At 42.8% G+C, this 18,746-nt stretch overlaps 1 protein-coding gene across 1 annotated transcript; it reads left to right on the top strand.

Moving 5' to 3' along the window:
• Positions 1-667: 667 nt before the first annotated feature.
• Positions 668-10,181, top strand: LOC139696692 (trypsin-3-like). The gene is made up of 4 exons (XM_071595530.1): positions 668-729; positions 5,046-5,181; positions 7,976-8,089; positions 10,017-10,181. The coding sequence occupies exons 1-4, from the start codon at positions 668-670 to the stop codon at positions 10,179-10,181; spliced, it is 477 nt and encodes a 158-aa protein (XP_071451631.1).
• Positions 10,182-18,746: the final 8,565 nt, after the last annotated feature.

The raw sequence follows: 18,746 nt of genomic DNA, 5'->3' as shown, positions 1-18,746 counted from the left end.
TATATTTCATGTAGGTCCCTTCATTCAAACTTTCGTGGACAGAGTGAATAACTCGCTTTCTATTTCATGCCTCAATAGAACTTCTTAAGGGGCACCACATCTTCAAAAGGCTGCCAAGGTCGTGTAAACGCGCCACACTCTCAGCAGCTACCTCGCTTATGCAGTATAGACGCTGTGCTGAACCCCCTTCGCCTTTGCTCTTCGGGTAGAAGCAGAAGTTTTAGGGGAGGCGACCGACAGCTGAAGTTATTCGCGCCATTAGGGATGGACTGGATAGGATGAAGGGTGAAGAGAAACCCGGCATCGGCATTAGCCTCCTCTTAACGAAAGGCGCCGAGGAGTTCGCAGCTTAACGTCCCATCCGATGGACGGCGTCCTCACTCAAAGTGCCCTCCACAAAGCACCTGAAGTAGGGATCGGGACATTACTGAAAAATATCTGTCGCCGCCGGGATTCGAGCCCTCAGGGTGGGAAGCCAGTACGTTAGTCACAGCACCATCTCAATCCCCTTTTTTCTTCGAGTTCATACAATATGCAGTAGATATAATTACTGAGTACAATGTTTTTGCTACCACCAGTGCAATTCCAAGGGTATATTTGACGGGAAAATCATTCGCCATCACCCTTTAAGTTTGTTTTTCATTGACGGTCGTCGTGAATATCTGCGATGGTGGTATTGAAGCTTCTTGACATGCAGGCTTACCTGTTCCGAGGTTTCAAGTCAAAAGTGTGAGTAACGAATGAATCATAATCATGGATTATGCCCGAGCCCAGTGTTGGTTTGCAGCCGCTGTACCAGATATCCTGTATCTGCCAATATTTTAATTCCCTCACTACGCCTTGTGTTTGCATCTCCCTACACCTTTTTTCGTAATCTTCCTCAGCCTTACTCTAAATCTCCCCCTTTACATTTCCTTCAGTTACGGTCCTTAGTAAGTATTAACAAACTTCGTTCAAGTGTGGTGAAGTAGATTCCGAATTTTAAACTGGATTTATCCCCTTAAATACATACGTAAATCTCTTTGTTGTAAATTTGATTTCATAGCAAACATTTTTAAGCTGACATATTCGGAAAGTAAACATTGTTCGGAGATGTTTCATGTTCACAAATTAGTCTTCTTCAATGTAGGTTACTTTAAGACTTGCGGTCAATGATGCGATAAGTGATAAGAGATGCGATCAATTATGGAAACAAACAATTAATGATGTACCTTCTTTCGTGCCGTGTCTCAGTCACTCAATTAAATTGTTCTGTACAATATTCAATTCTGCACCCCCCCCCCCCCGCGGAAATTACTTCTCGTTACAAACTCCGAAATGAACTACCTACCCTCTCACCGATATTTAAAGGCACGAATAGTACATTTGGTTCCATTTGCATTTCACAAATTTCCCAAAGCCAGGACTTAGTTCAAGGAAGACTTCATCGAGGTCTTTTTTTCGGATTTTTTTTAGACTAGTTCTTAGTCTTGTGTGTATAAGAAATCCACGGAAAACAGGAAGAAATGACCTCAGCGCATCTCATTTCAGAATGCTCATGTTAAAATATTCAAATTCTAACCCATGTGGTCTTAATCCAAACTTATCCGTACAATACTAAAACTAAAATTAAATTACGTTTCAGTCGATTTGTAAATAATTAAGTTATGTGGTTACCTACTTTAATTTTTATTATAATGTCTAAATCTTTAACTGTATTACAATTCCGGAAAAGAAATACTTATTTATTCCAAATATATTTTATTAAACACGACCTAGGTTTCGACTTACACAGCCATCATCAGGTGAGTGAGTTTGTAAGTCGAACCCTAGGTGGTGCTTAATTAAAAATACGTGGAATAGCTAAGTATTTCTTTTCCGAATTGAATCGCGTCCACAAAGTGACGCCTCAAACCATTTTATGTATTACAATTACCAAACAACAGGTGTACGAGGAGCAGGTACATATATAATCTCATTGAAAACTCACATGTCACAACGATTCCTTGACGTTAATACTAGAAAAATGACAGTAGACTAACATGCGATGTTTCCGTGTCCCCAGGTCTCCTGGTAGATAGAAAACGGTTAAGAATCTGGAGCAGAATCGTCGGTGGAAATGACGCCGCCCCCGGGGAGTTTCCTTATCAGGTGGGGCGAGAGAGGGGTGCATGTAATATGACATGGACCACTTTATACCGTAATATAGTCCGTATGTATTGAAGTTACTCGATAAGGTAGGACACTGCAGGTAATATTTTCAGTTTTCTCTCAAATACTCATTTAAGAGTAGCGCCGAATGTTAAGGATTGAGCTCTAAGAATAAGCATTTTTTGAACTGAGAACTGGCAATTGTCACAGACCGGTGGGGTTTGCAGCCATTTATTCGCAGCAGAAATCAAAGAAAAGAGCAGCCCTGATTGTAATTACTATTGCAAACTTCTCCTGCCAAGGACCACGCCATAGAGATCCACTTATCGCATTGGAACTGTTTGGATGCTCACGCTGCCCATCCCTCAGAAATACATACGTCCACGCACCGGAAAAATGCTAGTGACTTTCAAGTAAAAACTCACCAACCGCCATTGAGTCATCCCCGCTGTTGTACTGTCTTCATTTTTCATTTGTCTCTTTCTAACTTACCTGCCATATATATAAGGTAGCATGCAGGCCATCGGTAGAGTAAGTAGCAGGTATTCAGTTCAGACTAAACATTTTCGAATCAATTTTCATATAGCTTCATCGTATGAACCTAATTAAGTTCATGCAACTCGAGATATGTGAGTAGCCAGGGTTACGAACAAATTTGCCTACATTAAAGTATTTAAAATTTTGCGGGTGATCTGATACGCGACGCAGGGTGTTAAGAGAGGAGCTAAGTTAACCTATCACACCACCTTAAGTTTGATTACCGTTTTAGTCGGTGAGTTGCAAGCTATTTTTGCTATTGTCACGACAATCAGACCAATGGTTTCAACTGGAAAATTGATCACTGATTGAGATTGAAAGCTAGTTTCAAAAAAGTGAAAACACGTCAATCCCGCTTAAAATATTTTGATCAAGTGTTTTATTCCGTCTTCAACGCAAGTAATTAGAATGGACGAAGTGGATTCATGGTTCTTTTTCCCCAAGTTCTCATAAAAAAATAGGTCTTCCCCTATTCTGTTGACTAAATTAACAAAATAAATGAAATAGGCGAAAGGATATTATTCATCTCACTGGATCTTACACAATTAAGTATCAACGTTGATTTATGCGTATTTTCATAAAATTATATTCGGAAAATCGAATCTGAATCGGAAGAAACAAATTTGTAATGTTTTTATTGCTACCAAATATCTAAATTTATCGTGCTGTTATCCCAACATACCAACATTTGCAGTAATGAGTTTTCAAAAGTTGACTTTTCAATATTGTTATTTGAATGATACACTTAGTACACAAAATTATCTTTACAATTTATAGTAATCAACAATTTTTAACTATAAATTATGATAGTAATATAATTTTTCCGTCACTGAAGAGCGCTCATCTCCTGAACTCACACACTTCACCGTTCATTTCGCCAGCTCTCTCTCCGTTCGGGCGGCACGCACGTGTGTGGGGCTTCCATCGTGAGTGAGGTATGGGCCGTGACCGCCGCCCACTGCGTCCACAAGTGAGTTCCCGTGGGCATTCCCACATTTTCTCCCGATTTCATTCCACCGCGTCACAGAACAAGTGGTGTATTAATTACTATTACTTTCAATACAGAGCGGTTTTCACCGCTCAGGCGTCACCTTCGGTTGTGTGGCATCCGTGTTATTGGCCTATAGATATACGTAGATAGATGGCCTTAGACATTTGAGACGCGCTATCTGCGCCAAATAAATAAGTGCGCAGTGCAAAAAGCAGTCTGTTTATGTCTCTAGAATTTGTTCACATAAGTCTTTTATTTCGCGGGAGGCGTGTACCTTCATCGGTGATCTTTTTTCACCTTGGCATTTGGCCGTCTACAAAGTTGCCTTCAAAATTTAAGCTGATCCCTTCCTCTTTGTGGTTTCTTTCTTTCCGTATTTGTGTAGGTGCGAAAAATACCTATGCAAATATCTATTTTCTGCCTCCGAAAATTTGGGTATTTTTAAAAATGTTCCTCAATTAGTTGACTATATTGGTTTTATTCTTTATCAAGGCACTAAAGTAATTTATTTTTGGAATGGCTGAGTATTTTATTCTTTGTTTACATGAGTACTCCATTAGGGTATATTGCCCTTTCTGCACAATTTTACTTTCATAAGTTTTCATTGTCTAATGTAACAGACGTTTTATGTTAATACTAGTCTTTCATGTACAATACGTGACTATTCGCGTACTGCTCACGTCTGCCGTGGAGCTCCCGGCCACAAACTAAGTCAGTGGCTAACAGGGTATAATGTAAATGTAACTGTTTATCACACAGCCACCCGATTGATTTGATATGATACATGAACTGCGCCTCAGGTTGCAGCGTACAGCACAACCTACACGCCATGCGTTCCCATCATTAGGGAATACGGCAACGGGTGTTTCGTAGTGTGCTAAGAAGGAAAATGGTTATATGAGATCAAGGTCTCTTCGTCCAAAATGTTCGTAGCGATGATACGGTGATGCCCTCAGGAGTTTCGATTCCCGTGGTGCATTTTAACACAACCACAAAATAAAGTTTATGATTATTTATTCAGAATGTCAAGTAGGTGTTCCAGGTTTTATTTAATGCACGTATTTTTTATGTGAAGGGATTTATTATGTTTTTATTTCAATTTTTATATGTCTGCTTAATCAATTCAGAGAATTTGTACCTACTCAGAACTTTACTCATGACCCAGAGGCATATCTCATCCGTAAAGTGTCGAGTACATACTAATTACGAATGCTTTAAAATTAATAATTCATGCGGTTATATATTTAAATTTGAGTGAAAATTATCTTATTAATTGCCGCTATTCGTAATGGATTCCGTTAAATGGCACAAACCAACATTAACTTACATGCAATAATTTCCTTTCTCCACGTAGCTATTGCCTGATATTTTCACAACTTACTTTTAGGTCAGAAGTTAAAAACTTGCAACTTGTTGCTGGCTCAGTGAAAATAGATGAAGGAACTATTCACAAGATCTCAGTCTCCATTACACATCCTAATTATGATCCAAACACATATGACTGGGACATTGCGGTTCTTAAGGTAGGTACTCATCTGGAAAACTTTCATACTGAGCGGAAAAGGACTTAGTCGTGAATTTAGAACAAGGGTTTGATTTCTGATGGTTTTCTAAGATAGAGCTATTGTATTACATTTAACCAGCTTGGTGTGAATCAAACTAGATGTCGTTAGCAATTGAGTCAATTAATTAATATTTTCTTAACTCTGACCTCCGAACCAAAGGTAAGGTGTAAGTTTCCCTTGTATATTTGTTTGTTTTCCCATATGCCCCGAAAACCATAAAAATTATTATCGAATAAATTTAGGTAAAGCAATCTGGTATTTTTTGGAATTTTTGCAGTTAGGTTATGGAGAATTAATTTCATGAATCACTCTTCCTTATTACGCATATGCAAAATAAAACATGAAAATCGACTCAGGAGTTGGCTCATGTCCATGATTGCTTACAATTAAGAAAATGGAGTAGCATTGACAAATGATATTCACTTATTCCAAGCTCCTATTAAAGCTGTATTCGTACCTGTATTATTACTTCATATAACTCGCTATATATATATATATATATATATATATGGCTATATTTCGGTGAAGCATTACTTTAATGACGACGCTTAATAGTGTGGACAGATGTGAAACTGTAAAGAGTGGAAATCAATCGAAGATGATGTAAATTAATAGCTACTCTTAATTTGAGGTCGACGCAAGTAAACACAAATTGTTAATCATGTTGGTGTGTGTTTGATGAGGGGTGCAGTGTAGGAGCAGGGCTGCAGGGAAAGAAAATGAGGAAATCGGCTCCTTAATTAACCGGGTTATCACACATAAACCATCTATTTCATCAAGGCAATGACTTCTACTTACACCATTCATACCAGTAGTGTTTTGCTTTTCCATTTTTAAACCGATTTCCAATTGATGGTGCCATTGAATTGTCTCTCTTTCATACCAATATATTTACAGCCCTTTGAAAAGCTGAGAATGATGCTACAGGGTCTGTCCCATAAGTAAGTAGAATGATTTTTTTTTAACCATCAATGCAGATAGCTGGAGTGAGGTGATTTGCGGTGGGAAAGGTAATGCGAGATCTTCGGGAAGGAACGTGACCCACATCAGTTAACTTTGGGCATTTATTGAGTGCGGATTAATGCTAGACTGTAACCCTGCTCGACGGTCACGTCACGAATTCACGATGCCACTTTCCAGGGAGCAAAGCTATGCGATACAACTCTGCATTATGCTTGGAAATTGAGTTCGGAGACCATTACCATGGTTAAGGATGCTCATGTAGATGGAGAAATGTCCCAAGTGATGGTTTTCTACTTGCACAGGATGATTGGAGGGGGGTGTAATGAGGATGTTAACGATGATATATGCCCTAGACATCCAACAACAACACAGTGTGATGAAAATGTGGAAAAAGTAAGACACATGCTCAATTCTGTTTGACCCCCAAGTGTTAGGATGTTAGCAAAAGAGTGTAATATTCAGAAATCCACATTAAAATTCATTATTACACAACATTTTGCAATGAGAAAGGTGTGCAAAGATGGTCGTCAAGGTGCTGTCAGAAGACTACTTGTGTGAGAATCTTGCCTTGGGCCTCTTGGACCACGGTGAAAGTGACCCGAATTTTTAAGAGTAGGTGGTTACTGGTGACGAGACATTGGGTCTCTGAGTACGCCCCAATTATAAACCCTTTGAGTATCATTTGGACCACTGGATAACGTCAAAGAGGCCGTGACGAGGTACCTGACCGAGGGTCCTGTTGATGCCTTAAAGGAAGCATTACTGGTGGAGGCACTGGCATCGATGCGTCAATACATAAGGGTGTTTTAAAGATGAATTTTAACAATTTGTACTATGATCTGCAACAATTGTTTTTCCCAGATTTATTCTACTTATTTTTGGGACGGACCTGGTATTTCAGGGTTTTAAGGAATTCAAATATATATTAAAAGATTTCTCAAATTTGTTTTTAAATATAAAATAAACGACGGATAAATTATGCTATATGGCTGGTTACAATAAGAATTAATGAACTCACAACAGGTCATCTAAACAATGACCTGGCGTATCTCTGTGCTTCTGGAAATTCTGTAATTCCTTTTTTGTGTATGAATCCTGAGTCATTGTTTTATCGCCACATTGCTTGATACTATCAACAAAGACAGCATTAATTACAAGTGCTTTACCGCATGCATAAAAGTTCTTGATTTAAATTAAAATTAATAGTAGTGATTATGATTTAAGTTGCGACAAAAAATATGGTATATCATCGTCTGAAATAGTAAAAAAAATTATCAAACTGATCGTAGTGCTCGCTAAAGGAAAATTCGTGATTTGGTTGATGGGGATGAAATAATCAAAACTTAGTGGATGATCTCTAGTTACCTAGGTGTCCTCACGTAGGCTGCACAAAAAGCGAAATAATTAGGTATTGCTTACAACAGTAATACAGGAAAAATTTGCTATGGGAAAGGCTAAATGGAAAAATACAAAGGTTAACAGTTTGAAGTCAAATAAAGAGCATCTGTTCATTGATCCAGGGAACAGGTACGACAATGGCATTATTCAAATCATTTAGAATAGATAAATGGGGTGTGTTCATCCATTTTGATTCTATTCAGGTGTTGGCCGAGGAAATTTTGCGTGGATTCCTTGGAAACAATCAATGTATTTTTTATGTTCTTGCACTGCTTTTAAAAGTTTAAGACTTATTGAAAACTGTACCTGTCATTCATTGAAAAATCTATCATTCTTTCTTTTATAAATCACATGTTTAATCAGTTTTATTATATGTCGTTTAATTTGATAGGTTTCAAGACCTTTCGTTCTCAGCAAGACCGTCTCTCCAGTTTCTCTTCCCGAGGAAGGAGAAGAACTCGAAGCTGGAGTATTGGTCAAAGTGAGCGGATGGGGATACACTTCGGTACGTCTCAGACTTTAACCCAGGGATCAGAGTAAACAGAAGATGCCAATTTGCACAATGGAATTGAAATCAAAACAAAAGATTTTCAGAAGTGTCCTCTATGAAAAATATGAAAACGAATGACGGACAAAGTTGAAGCAAATACTTAAACTTGACACTATAATGAGTGATTGCAGTAATTGAGTGCCCCCACTTGGGAGTACATGATTATTATTTCCAAGGTCATGAACGTGATGTCCAGAGGAAACTATTACTCAAGATATACAGGGTCGCACCCAAAAGTGGTAGGACTGATTTTTTTACAAGAATTTTATTGACGATATACTTACATCGACTTAATAATCTTCAAAGTGTGCTCCTTGAGCTGCTACACACTTAGTATAACGTTGCTCCCATTCCCCGTACGTCCGCTGGAAATTTTCTTTGGGGATGCCGTTGATGACCCTCGTCGAAGCCTCTTGAACGGCCTTTATCGAGTCAAAATGTCGTCCCTTGAGCTGTCTTTTCATCAGGGGGAAGAAGACGAATCCGGTGGTGCCAGATCGGGAGAATAGGGCGGGTGCGGCAACGTGGCAACGCCGTATTTGGCTAGGAACACGCGTTGCCTGTTGGTCGACACTCAGAATTTTCGGCACCATCTCGGCGCACACCTTGCGCATGGCCAAATCCTGTGAAATAATGCGTTGGACGTTGGATGCAGACAGACCCAACTGGTCTGCAATTTCTTCACTGGTTAAGCGTCGGTCTGTGTGCAGCAGTGTTCTCACTCTGTCCACATTCGTGTCGGTTCTTGCCGTCGACGGTCGTCCGGAGCGATGGTCGTCTTCAACGAGCTCCCTACCCTCTTTAAACAACTCGTGCCACTCAAATACTGTGGATCGGCTTAAGGCAGTGTCCTCATAAGCCTGCTTGATCATATCGAGGGTTTCTGTTGCAGTCTTCCCGAGTTTCGCACAACACTTCACGGAATAACGTTGCTCTAAATTCAGATTCATTTTGTTTTTCGACGCGGACAAAAAACTTGCTTCACTAAAAACGAAACGGTGTCCTCACTCAACGACAGCCCGCAGGCGACTGAGGTTGGTGTCGGTCTGTTGCTAAGAGCCCCCTCCACCTTACCCTGCCAGGCAGACTCCCCTCCACTGCTCCGTTCGCGCCAGAGAAAATCAGTCCTACCACTTTAAGGTGCGACCCTGTATATATAGATTCTGTTGATGACGACGGTGCCGTCGAAACATCAACAACATATGTGAGTGTCCTATCTCTGGGTTTCCATGTATAAATATTTTGATCTAAGTTTTTGTATGCACATTTGTGTCGTCATTGAAGAGCGTTCTTTTTGGCTATATATATATATATATATATATATAGGTGCCCAGAGTGCCTTGCCCGGGAATCGAACCCGGGACCCTCCAGTCAGCAGTCCAACGCTATATATATATATATATATATATATATATATATATATATAGCGAAGGTCGGTTTAGTAGGTGATGGCAGAGATCACTCAGTACACACCAAGCCCTATACGGTGTGTGAAAATTCACACATCAGGGTAGGGGGGCCAGTTCCTTTACCTGTGCCGGTTATGGTTTCCCAGGAAGATCTGGTACCCGAAAAATCACATAGCTTGGGTGGAGCTGCAGGTGCCCAGAGTGTCTTGCCCGGGAATCGAACCCGGGACCCTCCGGTCAGCAGTCCAACGCTCTACCTACTGGACCACCGCGACCCATATATATATATATATATATATATATATATTTATTTATTTATTTATTGGAAATGCTTCATAGTCATATTTAATTTTTGCAAGTGTTATTAGTAATTTTAATTCTGCACTTATTCAAAATTATTAATGCTATAAATGGTTACATAAATCACTTATACCATCATTGCCTTAACTGAAACAGTTCTTAATCTTCCTCAGGATGGAGGTCTGAAAGCTAAAATTCTTCAAAAAATCACCATACCTGTTTACAACCAAGATGCCTGCGACCTAGCTTATACTGCTACTGATCGCATGTTCTGCGCCGGAGAGGAGGAGGGCGGAAAGGATTCCTGCCAGGTGTCTCAATTTATACTTACTGTTTGACAGATGCAAAAAGTTCCATTTCTAAGGCTCGCTATAATTATTATTAGTAAAAATTAATCATGCCAGCTTGGCCTACGATTCGTCAGCGACCGGGTTGATATATACGATAGTATAGGTGGGACGATGCCGGATTCGGCAGTCGGTCGGAAATCTTTGGAAGGATTGCGCCACCAGATCTCACTGACATTAGATAAAACTGCATAATTAGTAGGAATATAAACGTAAACGAAGACTCGGAAAAGTGACGCCATTTTTTTATCTATTGAATGGTTTAGTATGAAAACGAATTAAGGGGCGGGATAAACGAAAGTTATTTTATTGTGAAATGTTTATAAAAAGTGAGAAAATGCATGCATTTTGCAAGAAATGAAATATCATGCGAAAGTATGGGAAGCGAAAAAAACATGCAAAAACATTACCTGAATTAGAATTTCTCTGTGTTCATAGTATGGAATCTCGCGTCATGGCCATATATCATTTGATCATAGATGGACATTTTGTACAAGTTGGTAGAACTTTTCTTTTTTCGCGGAATAGTTTTAAATCATATTTTACTAAACCAGTCGTAATTGAGGCAACAATGGGAGACCATTAAAGCTCGGATTGTTCTGGACTCGTCAGTAGGGACATGTTTAATAAGTAAGCACTAAACCAAAATCTTCAATCCGAATTTCCGTTTGTATGAGAAATGATACATTTTTATTGCTTTCTTTTGATGATATTTTCCTTCTCTGGCCACATGGTACTGAATCCCTGAAAATCCTCATTTCCGACCTCAATGCTTCATCCTCTGTTTCCTTTATGTCTAACGTTTCCTACACCCAAATCACCTTCCAAGATATAAACATTATTAATAGACAAAACATTGCACATTTATATGCATATAAAATCAACTAGCAATCAACAATACTAGCACTATAACAGTTGCCACCCATATCACACCAAACGCTTCATTCCTAATTCCTTTTCTATATGAAGACACAGAATATGCAATCATCCTGACTCCCTGGAAATATTCCTCTCAAACTTACACCATTCTCTCCTCCAATGAGGTCATCCTGAATCCCTCCTAACCAAAAGAATACGAAAACATACACTCCCAAACCTTCCTCCACCGCAGAAACTCACCCTCTTTCAATTTGTACCATCTATTTACCAGGTATAAAGTCTCTGACATCAATCCTAAAAAACCTCTACCCTATGCTCAAGAACTACAACTACACCACCAATTTTTTTTTTGAAATGTCCCTCCATTATTTTCAAAAACTCAGCTACTTATCAGATCTTCTCTAATCAATTACAAGATATATGCATATAAATGTGAATGTTTTGTCTAGTATATCACTCATTATATCCCAGCCCTGTCCAAAAGCGACTCTCATGTCCTGTAAAAACAAAGATGCAAAACATGTCCTATTTTCAAAACCCTCCCACCAATACCTACTCCTTATACAACTCCAAGAATATAGTTTACCTTCTGAAGTGCCAACTATGGCCTATATATTGAACAGTATGCTAAACCCCTAAATACTAAGATTAAGATGTCTCATGCAAAAATCTTTCCCTGATTGGGATTCTCCAAATGCCAAAGCATGCCTCCAAACATAACACTCCCTTTGATAAATGCTATAGTGTCTCCATTCTAGCATCCCTGCCACCCTCCGACCCTTCACTCAAACTTAAAACAATTGAAAAGGCATATATCTTGCTCCTCGATTTCCCGAATGAGCCAGGGATTAATATCAGAAACTATTTATCCCAACCTCCAAATATTTTCATCCCCCCTCGGCTCCCAAAATGTTGCAAAACTATCCCACACTTAGAAACCTACCCCTCCCAAACATTTCCCCGCCTTCCCCTTCCATCCATCATTCTTTTCCTGTCCTCTTGAAAAATTCTCCTCAGTTCCTTCTTTCCCCAGAGGAAGGTGGTTCACACACCAAAAATTTGCATTTCACTTGCATGGGTTTCTCTGAGTTTTCGTTGGCTAGTGCTATCTCGCTACTCTGTTTAAATTATATATACACAAACACACACACACACACACACACACACACACACACACACACACACACACACACACACACACACACACACACACACGCACGCACGCACGCACGCACGCACGCACGCACGCACGCACGCACGCACGCACGCACACACGCACACACGCACACACGCACACACGCACACACGCACCGGTGTGGAGTTTTGTTAGCTTCTCCAATCCGGCGCCTCCCCAGGTTGCGGATAGGGGAATGCTCGCTAGAAATAGAGGGTACCGGGGAAATAAAATACCCGGGGCGGACAGAAAAGCTAAATAGGGGAAGGAACCCCGAAAATAAACCAATTATGGTAGTCCAGCAGAAGGAATTAGTTACGGTGCAGGGGAGGGATACCCCAGTACCGGCGCTGTTAGGGAGTGAGCAAGCGGGCTCCCAGGCGTCGTCATCCAATGACCGCAGTGTTGCAGGGGTTGGTCACTCGGCCCCTGTAGCATCTAATGCTACAAGTGACACCAAGGTGAACAAATATAGTGAAGTATCACTTGAAGGGGCTGAACATCTTGTTCTGCATATGACATGTGAGGAGGAGAAGAAACAGCAGCTGCAGAATTTGTTGGAATTACATGGCGGCTTGCTGCAGGAATTGGGCGAATTTATTAGAGGAAAGTCCAATGTCCATAAGGCCATCCACAGTAAGGTGGCGAGTCTGACATCCAGTTGGCATCGGATTGCGGATTTCGGCGGAACAACGAAGGTTGTCGAACAGAAGCCGATAAGGTTTGCAGCAGGTACACGTTCCACTTCTACGCAGACCAAGAATGTGGAAGACAAGGCTACAAATACGATATCTACCCAGACCCGGCGCGAGAAACGAGGTGTGCGGGAGAGCAATACAGGGGCGTCGGAGCCAGGGGGATCTGAAAAGGGTCTGCGCGTAATTGCAGCGGGAAGCGGGAGAACTCAGCTGATGCCGCAGCCGGCGGGTCAGGTGGAAGTGAGGGAAAAACAACTAGAGGAGTATCCGCAAATTGTAGCACCGGAGGAAAGTGAAGGTGAATGGCAGGTACTGAATAAGAAGAGGAGGCCTCAAAAGAAGGACAAGCTAAAAAATCCGCAACGGCCGGCCAAACAGCGCAGAAGGGTCATGCCGAATGCGCTCATTGTTGAGGCGAAAGCCGAAATGAGCTACGCGGAAATCCTAAGCCATATGAAGAAAGACCAAGCGCTGAATGATGTAAGCACCTCAGTGCATAGGATCCGTAGGACAAAGGGTGGTGGTTTGCTCTTTGCTCTTACGAAGGAGAGCACCGAAAAGGCGTCTGAACTGTGTTCTGTCATGGAGAAGGCTCTGGGTGGGAATGCCACCATCAAGTGTAAAACGCAAGAGCTGGATGTGGAAATTAAGGACATGGACGAAGTTACTACAAAGGAAGAAGTTTTGGAGGCCATCCAGCGCGACCTTGGCGAAGGCTGTGGCATAACCCTGGCATCGGTTAAATCCCTCAGGTTTACGTACGACAGAACCCAGACTGCGGTCGTAAGACTGTCAGCACTGGTGGCCAAGAAGCTCTTAGAGCGCGAGCGCATCCGCATTGGATGGACCTCTTGCCGTATAAGAGAGATAGTGAGGCCCCTGAAGTGCTTCAAGTGCTGGGGCTTTGGCCATCTGTCTAGAAACTGCAAAAGTGAAGTAGACAGGTCAAGATGCTGCATCAAATGCGGTAAAGAAGGTCACAAAATCGCGGAGTGCAAGGCGGATGCGCACTGTGCCCTATGTGATGGCAAATGTGACATGGAGCTTGCTAGCCATATAGCAGGCAGTCGTCGATGCCCGGTGTATGTGCGGGCACTCCAGGTTGCTGTTAAGCTCAGGAAATGAGGGTACTGCAGCTAAACCTCCAACATTGCAGGGTAGCACAGGATCTGCTCATGCAGACGGTGCGGGAGCTGAAGCCGGACCTGGCCATCCTCTCGGAACCCTACAGGCATCTGGATAACCAACCTTGGGTGTTCGATGGAACTGGGATGGCTGTGATCTGGTCCTGCGGGAGGTCTCCATTTCAGGATACTGGCTGCCAGACGGACCAAGGTTTTGTGAGAGTAAAGGTCCAGGGTGTACATTTTTACAGCTGCTATGCACCACCCAGTTGGACTCTGGACGAGTTCCAGGATTTCCTTACCATGCTGGTTTCAGATGCGAAGGATCGCTTCCCGGTAGCCATTGCCGGCGATTTCAACGCATGGGCGATGGACTGGGGCAGCAGGAGGACGAATGCAAAGGGGCAAGCCCTGCTTGAGGCTTGGTCGGCCCTAGATGTGGTCCTACTCAACACAGGTAGTGAGCCAACCTTCGTCAAGGGAGAGTCCTCATCTATAGTGGACCTCACCTTTGTGAGTAGTAGTCTAGTGAAGGGAGACCGTTTCTCGTGGAAGGTGACGGACATTTACACCCACAGTGATCATCAGGCCATACTGTGGGAGATAAATGAGGATGCGAAGCGAGGGGTGAAACCACCAAGATCGAACTCAAGGGGCTGGAGAGCCAAGCTGTTCCAAGCTGATCTCTTTTGCGAGGCATTGAACACTAGTCCTGTGAATTATGGAGACGCGACGGAAAAGGTGGAGGAGGTCATGCGAAGGGTAACTGAAGCATGTGATGTAACTATGCCGCGGAAGAACTATAATGACAGTCGACCTTCGGTACACTGGTGGAGCGAAGGGATTGCAAGTCTTCGAAGTAAGTGTCACCAGGCCCGTAGACTAGCTCAACGGGCCCGAGGGAAGCCCACGTTTGCCACAATGGAGGAAAAGTTCAAGGACGCTAGAAGAGAACTCAAAAAGGCCATCAAGGAAGCCAAAACCGAGAGCTGGAAAGAGCTTATCAGTGAGGTTGACAGCGACCCGTGGGGCAGGCCATATAAGGTTGTCATGAGTCGACTGAAGAGCCAGCCCATGCCATCGCCTACCTGTCCAGTGCTACTCAGGAGAATTGTATCAACTCTGTTCCCTGAACAGAAAGAGGAGAGTTATGATTTCGAGGAGAAGGCAGACGGGGAAATTCCAGCCATCACGGAAGAGGAGATGCTCACTGCAACAGCAAGGGTGAAAAACAACAAAGCTCCTGGCATTGACGGAATCCCAAACGTGGCCCTGAAGATAGCCATCAAGGCTGCACCTGCGATGTTCCTTGATATGTATAATACATGTCTCGAGGAAGGAAAATTCCCGGATAAATGGAAATGGCAGAGCCTAGTTCTACTGCCTAAAGGAAAAAAGCCTCCGGACGAACCATCATCGTATCGTCCGCTCTGTATGTTGGACACGGTTGGAAAAGTCTTCGGAAGGATCATTTATAACAGGATCGAGGATGTCGTGGATCCCTTGCTGGCGGAAACCCAGTATGGTTTTAGAAAATCCCGCTCTACGTTGGATGCCATAAGCGAGGTGGTCAGTACTGCAAAAGACGCAATATCAGGAAAAAGGTATACAAGAGGCTCCAAGCAGTACTGCTTGATTGCCACACTAGATATCAAAAATGCCTTTAATTCAGTGAGTTGGAAGTGTGTCATGGAGGCTCTAAAGGGGTTTAATGTCCCATGGTGTCTTCGGAGGATGGTGGCGAGTTACCTACATAACAGGTTTCTAGTGTACAACACAGAAGACGGACCGAAGACGTATAGAGTGACTGGAGGGGTTCCCCAGGGCTCAGTACTGGGGCCACTCCTGTGGAACATCCTCTACAATTCGGTACTGCTGCTGAGACTACCGCGCGAGGTGCGCCTCGTGGCATTCGCTGATGACTTGGCGGTAGTAATTACCGCTAAACTTGTGGAACAAGTCACCGCTATATTCGGGGAGGCTTTCTTTGCGATCAAGAAATGGATGTTTTCTGTCGGATTGCAATTGGCAGAACATAAAACTGAAGCGCTTCTCGTTTCAAGCAGAAGGCGGTGCGAGAAAGTGACTCTTTACGCCGGCAATACCGAGATCAAATCGCGGCCGTTCATTCGGTATCTTGGGGTGACCCTAGACACCAGGCTAAATTTCAAGGAGCAGGTGGGGCAAGTCAGTGGCAAAGCTTCTTTAGTGGCTTCCACACTGCAACGGCTTATGCCCAATGTTGGTGGCCCCAAGCAGAAAAGAAGACAACTGCTGGCATCGGTTATAACCTCAGTGCTAACCTATGGGATACCCATATGGGCTGATGCACTGCTGAGTAAGGGGTATCGAAGGAAGGTAGCAGCGCCATACCGGATTAGTGCTTTGCGGGTGGCAAGCGCTTTTCGGACAGTTTCCGAGGACGCCATAAACGTGATTTCGAGTATGTTACCAGTGGAGCTCCTGGCAAAGGAAAGGAAGAAATGGCATCGACAGGAGAATCCGGGTGAGACCAGAAAAGAAATAAGAGAAGAGAGTTTTAATGAATGGCAGAGATTGTGGGACACATCAATGAAGGGAAGATGGACGCACCGGCTTATCCCTAACGTGGCGAAATGGGTAAATCGGTCCCACGGGGAGCTCAATTACTACCTCACGCAGGTGCTATCGGGACATGGGTGTTATCGTGCGTATCTGCACAAATACAAGCATGAGGATTCGCCGTATTGCCCAACGTGCCAAGGAGTCGAGGAGAATGCTGAACACGTGATTTTTGAGTGCCCACGGTTCAGTGCATCGCGAGATACCCTTGTATTAAAGTTAAACACTCAACTCACGCCAGAGACCTTGGTGGAACATATGATTTCGTCGGAATCAACCTGGAGCGTGATTTGCGACTTCATTACCGCCATCATGAAGGAGCTACGAAGAGAAGAGCGCGCCAGGAGCGCAACAATGGAAACGGAAGCATAGAACTAGAGAAAAAGCTACGGCTAATGGTCTCTCCTGTGAGGTAATAAGCCACCAGCAGTACCGCAGGAGAAAACAAAGACCATAGAGGAAGAGACGAGGGGTTTTAGTCGGTGGGAGTCCGACACGAGGGACAGGAAACATGAGGGTTTCTTGTCTATCAGTGCATAAAGCATTTCCCCTGAACTCTTTAAAAAAAAAACACACACACAAAACACACACACACACACACACACACACACACACACACACACACACACACACACACACACACACACACACACACACACACACACACACACACACACACACACACACACGCACACACGCACACACGCACACACGCACACACGCACACACGCACACACGCACACACGCACACACGCACACACACACACACACATATATATACATTCAAATACGAAATCCCGCCAAACGGCGAATAAATACTCATATATACAGAAACATATATAAGGAAAAGGGATAGGAACACGTATAAAGGACGAACACAATAGAGGTGGGGAAGGCGGAATCGAACGGATCACAAGAGTAAAAATATTTCCTCAACCGGGACTCGAACACCGGATCTTTCCACTTGCCGGGCGGATGCTCTTAACCACTTGTATATATATGGCATCATAGAGCATTGAGTAGATATTGGAGCTATTGATCGAGGCCAAGTTTCCAATCTGGGTGGTTCAGGACACCCTCAGCTTCTCCAAATTGTTGTTTTGATGCCATATATTCCTAGGAAATCGGAGGTGGTATTAGTATAATTGGTATTCTACCGGTATTAGGCTTTGGAAGTGAACAACCTAAAATGGTGCACTTCCTTGCCCCTACTAACAAAAGACAACCTAACGCCGTCCTACTCTACAACAGGCCACTCTTCATCTCTATATACTTCCTTCCTCCATTCATCCTGTCCAACCTCCCTATTCTATTCCTACCCCTCCCTTGTTTTCTGAACATTCTCCCCCCTATCACAGTCTTCAACATCCCACTTCCAATTAATACACCCCTTATCCATTTTTCCTACCCCCTAATGATATCTTCCAACAATCTCCTCTCCTCCCCCACCATACCTAGCACTTCCTCGATTGTTTTCCTTTCTGTCCACTTCCCCTTTTCCATTTTTCAACTAACCAACATTGTAAAAGACTCGACTCTACGGTTATCATGTTTCTCAAACAACCATGTTTTCTTGCCGTACAAAATCGCGATCCATAGCAAACTTAACGAGCCTTTCCTTCAAATCCTAGCCCAACGGTCATGAATGCCTCTCCTCCAAAACACTTCCGAGATAGGGAAATTACTCCACCTGCTCTAGCTTATGAACTTCTATCTAAATATTTAATTTAATTTTTCTCTTTCTCGAAAACGGCATAACGTTTATTGTTTACAATTATTCTCATCCCATATCTGTTGCATTGACTCTCCAATGCCCTCAGCAATGCTTGCACTCTCGAGGGTTGACTGACTAGAAAGAGTATGATCAGTAGCAGAAAACTGATTTTACGAAATTCCCGCTGGCTTTTATTTCTACCTCCAGTTATTCCCATTCCTCTTTAACCATTTTCTCTAAGTACAAGTTGGGAAGCACAGATGATAATTGGCACCCATGTATTACTCCTCTTCCTCACTCTGTCCATCTTGACTCTTTATTTGCCACTCGCAACTGAGACAGATACATGTAGCGAGCGGTTTTGTA

This window comes from Hetaerina americana, unplaced genomic scaffold (genome assembly GCF_022747635.1).
Source record: "Hetaerina americana unplaced genomic scaffold, ioHetAmer1.1.p SCAF_1, whole genome shotgun sequence".
Classification (NCBI taxonomy): domain Eukaryota; kingdom Metazoa; phylum Arthropoda; class Insecta; order Odonata; family Calopterygidae; genus Hetaerina; species Hetaerina americana.
Note: the sequence above shows the minus strand (reverse complement) of the source record. Positions and strands in the feature narration are given on the sequence as shown.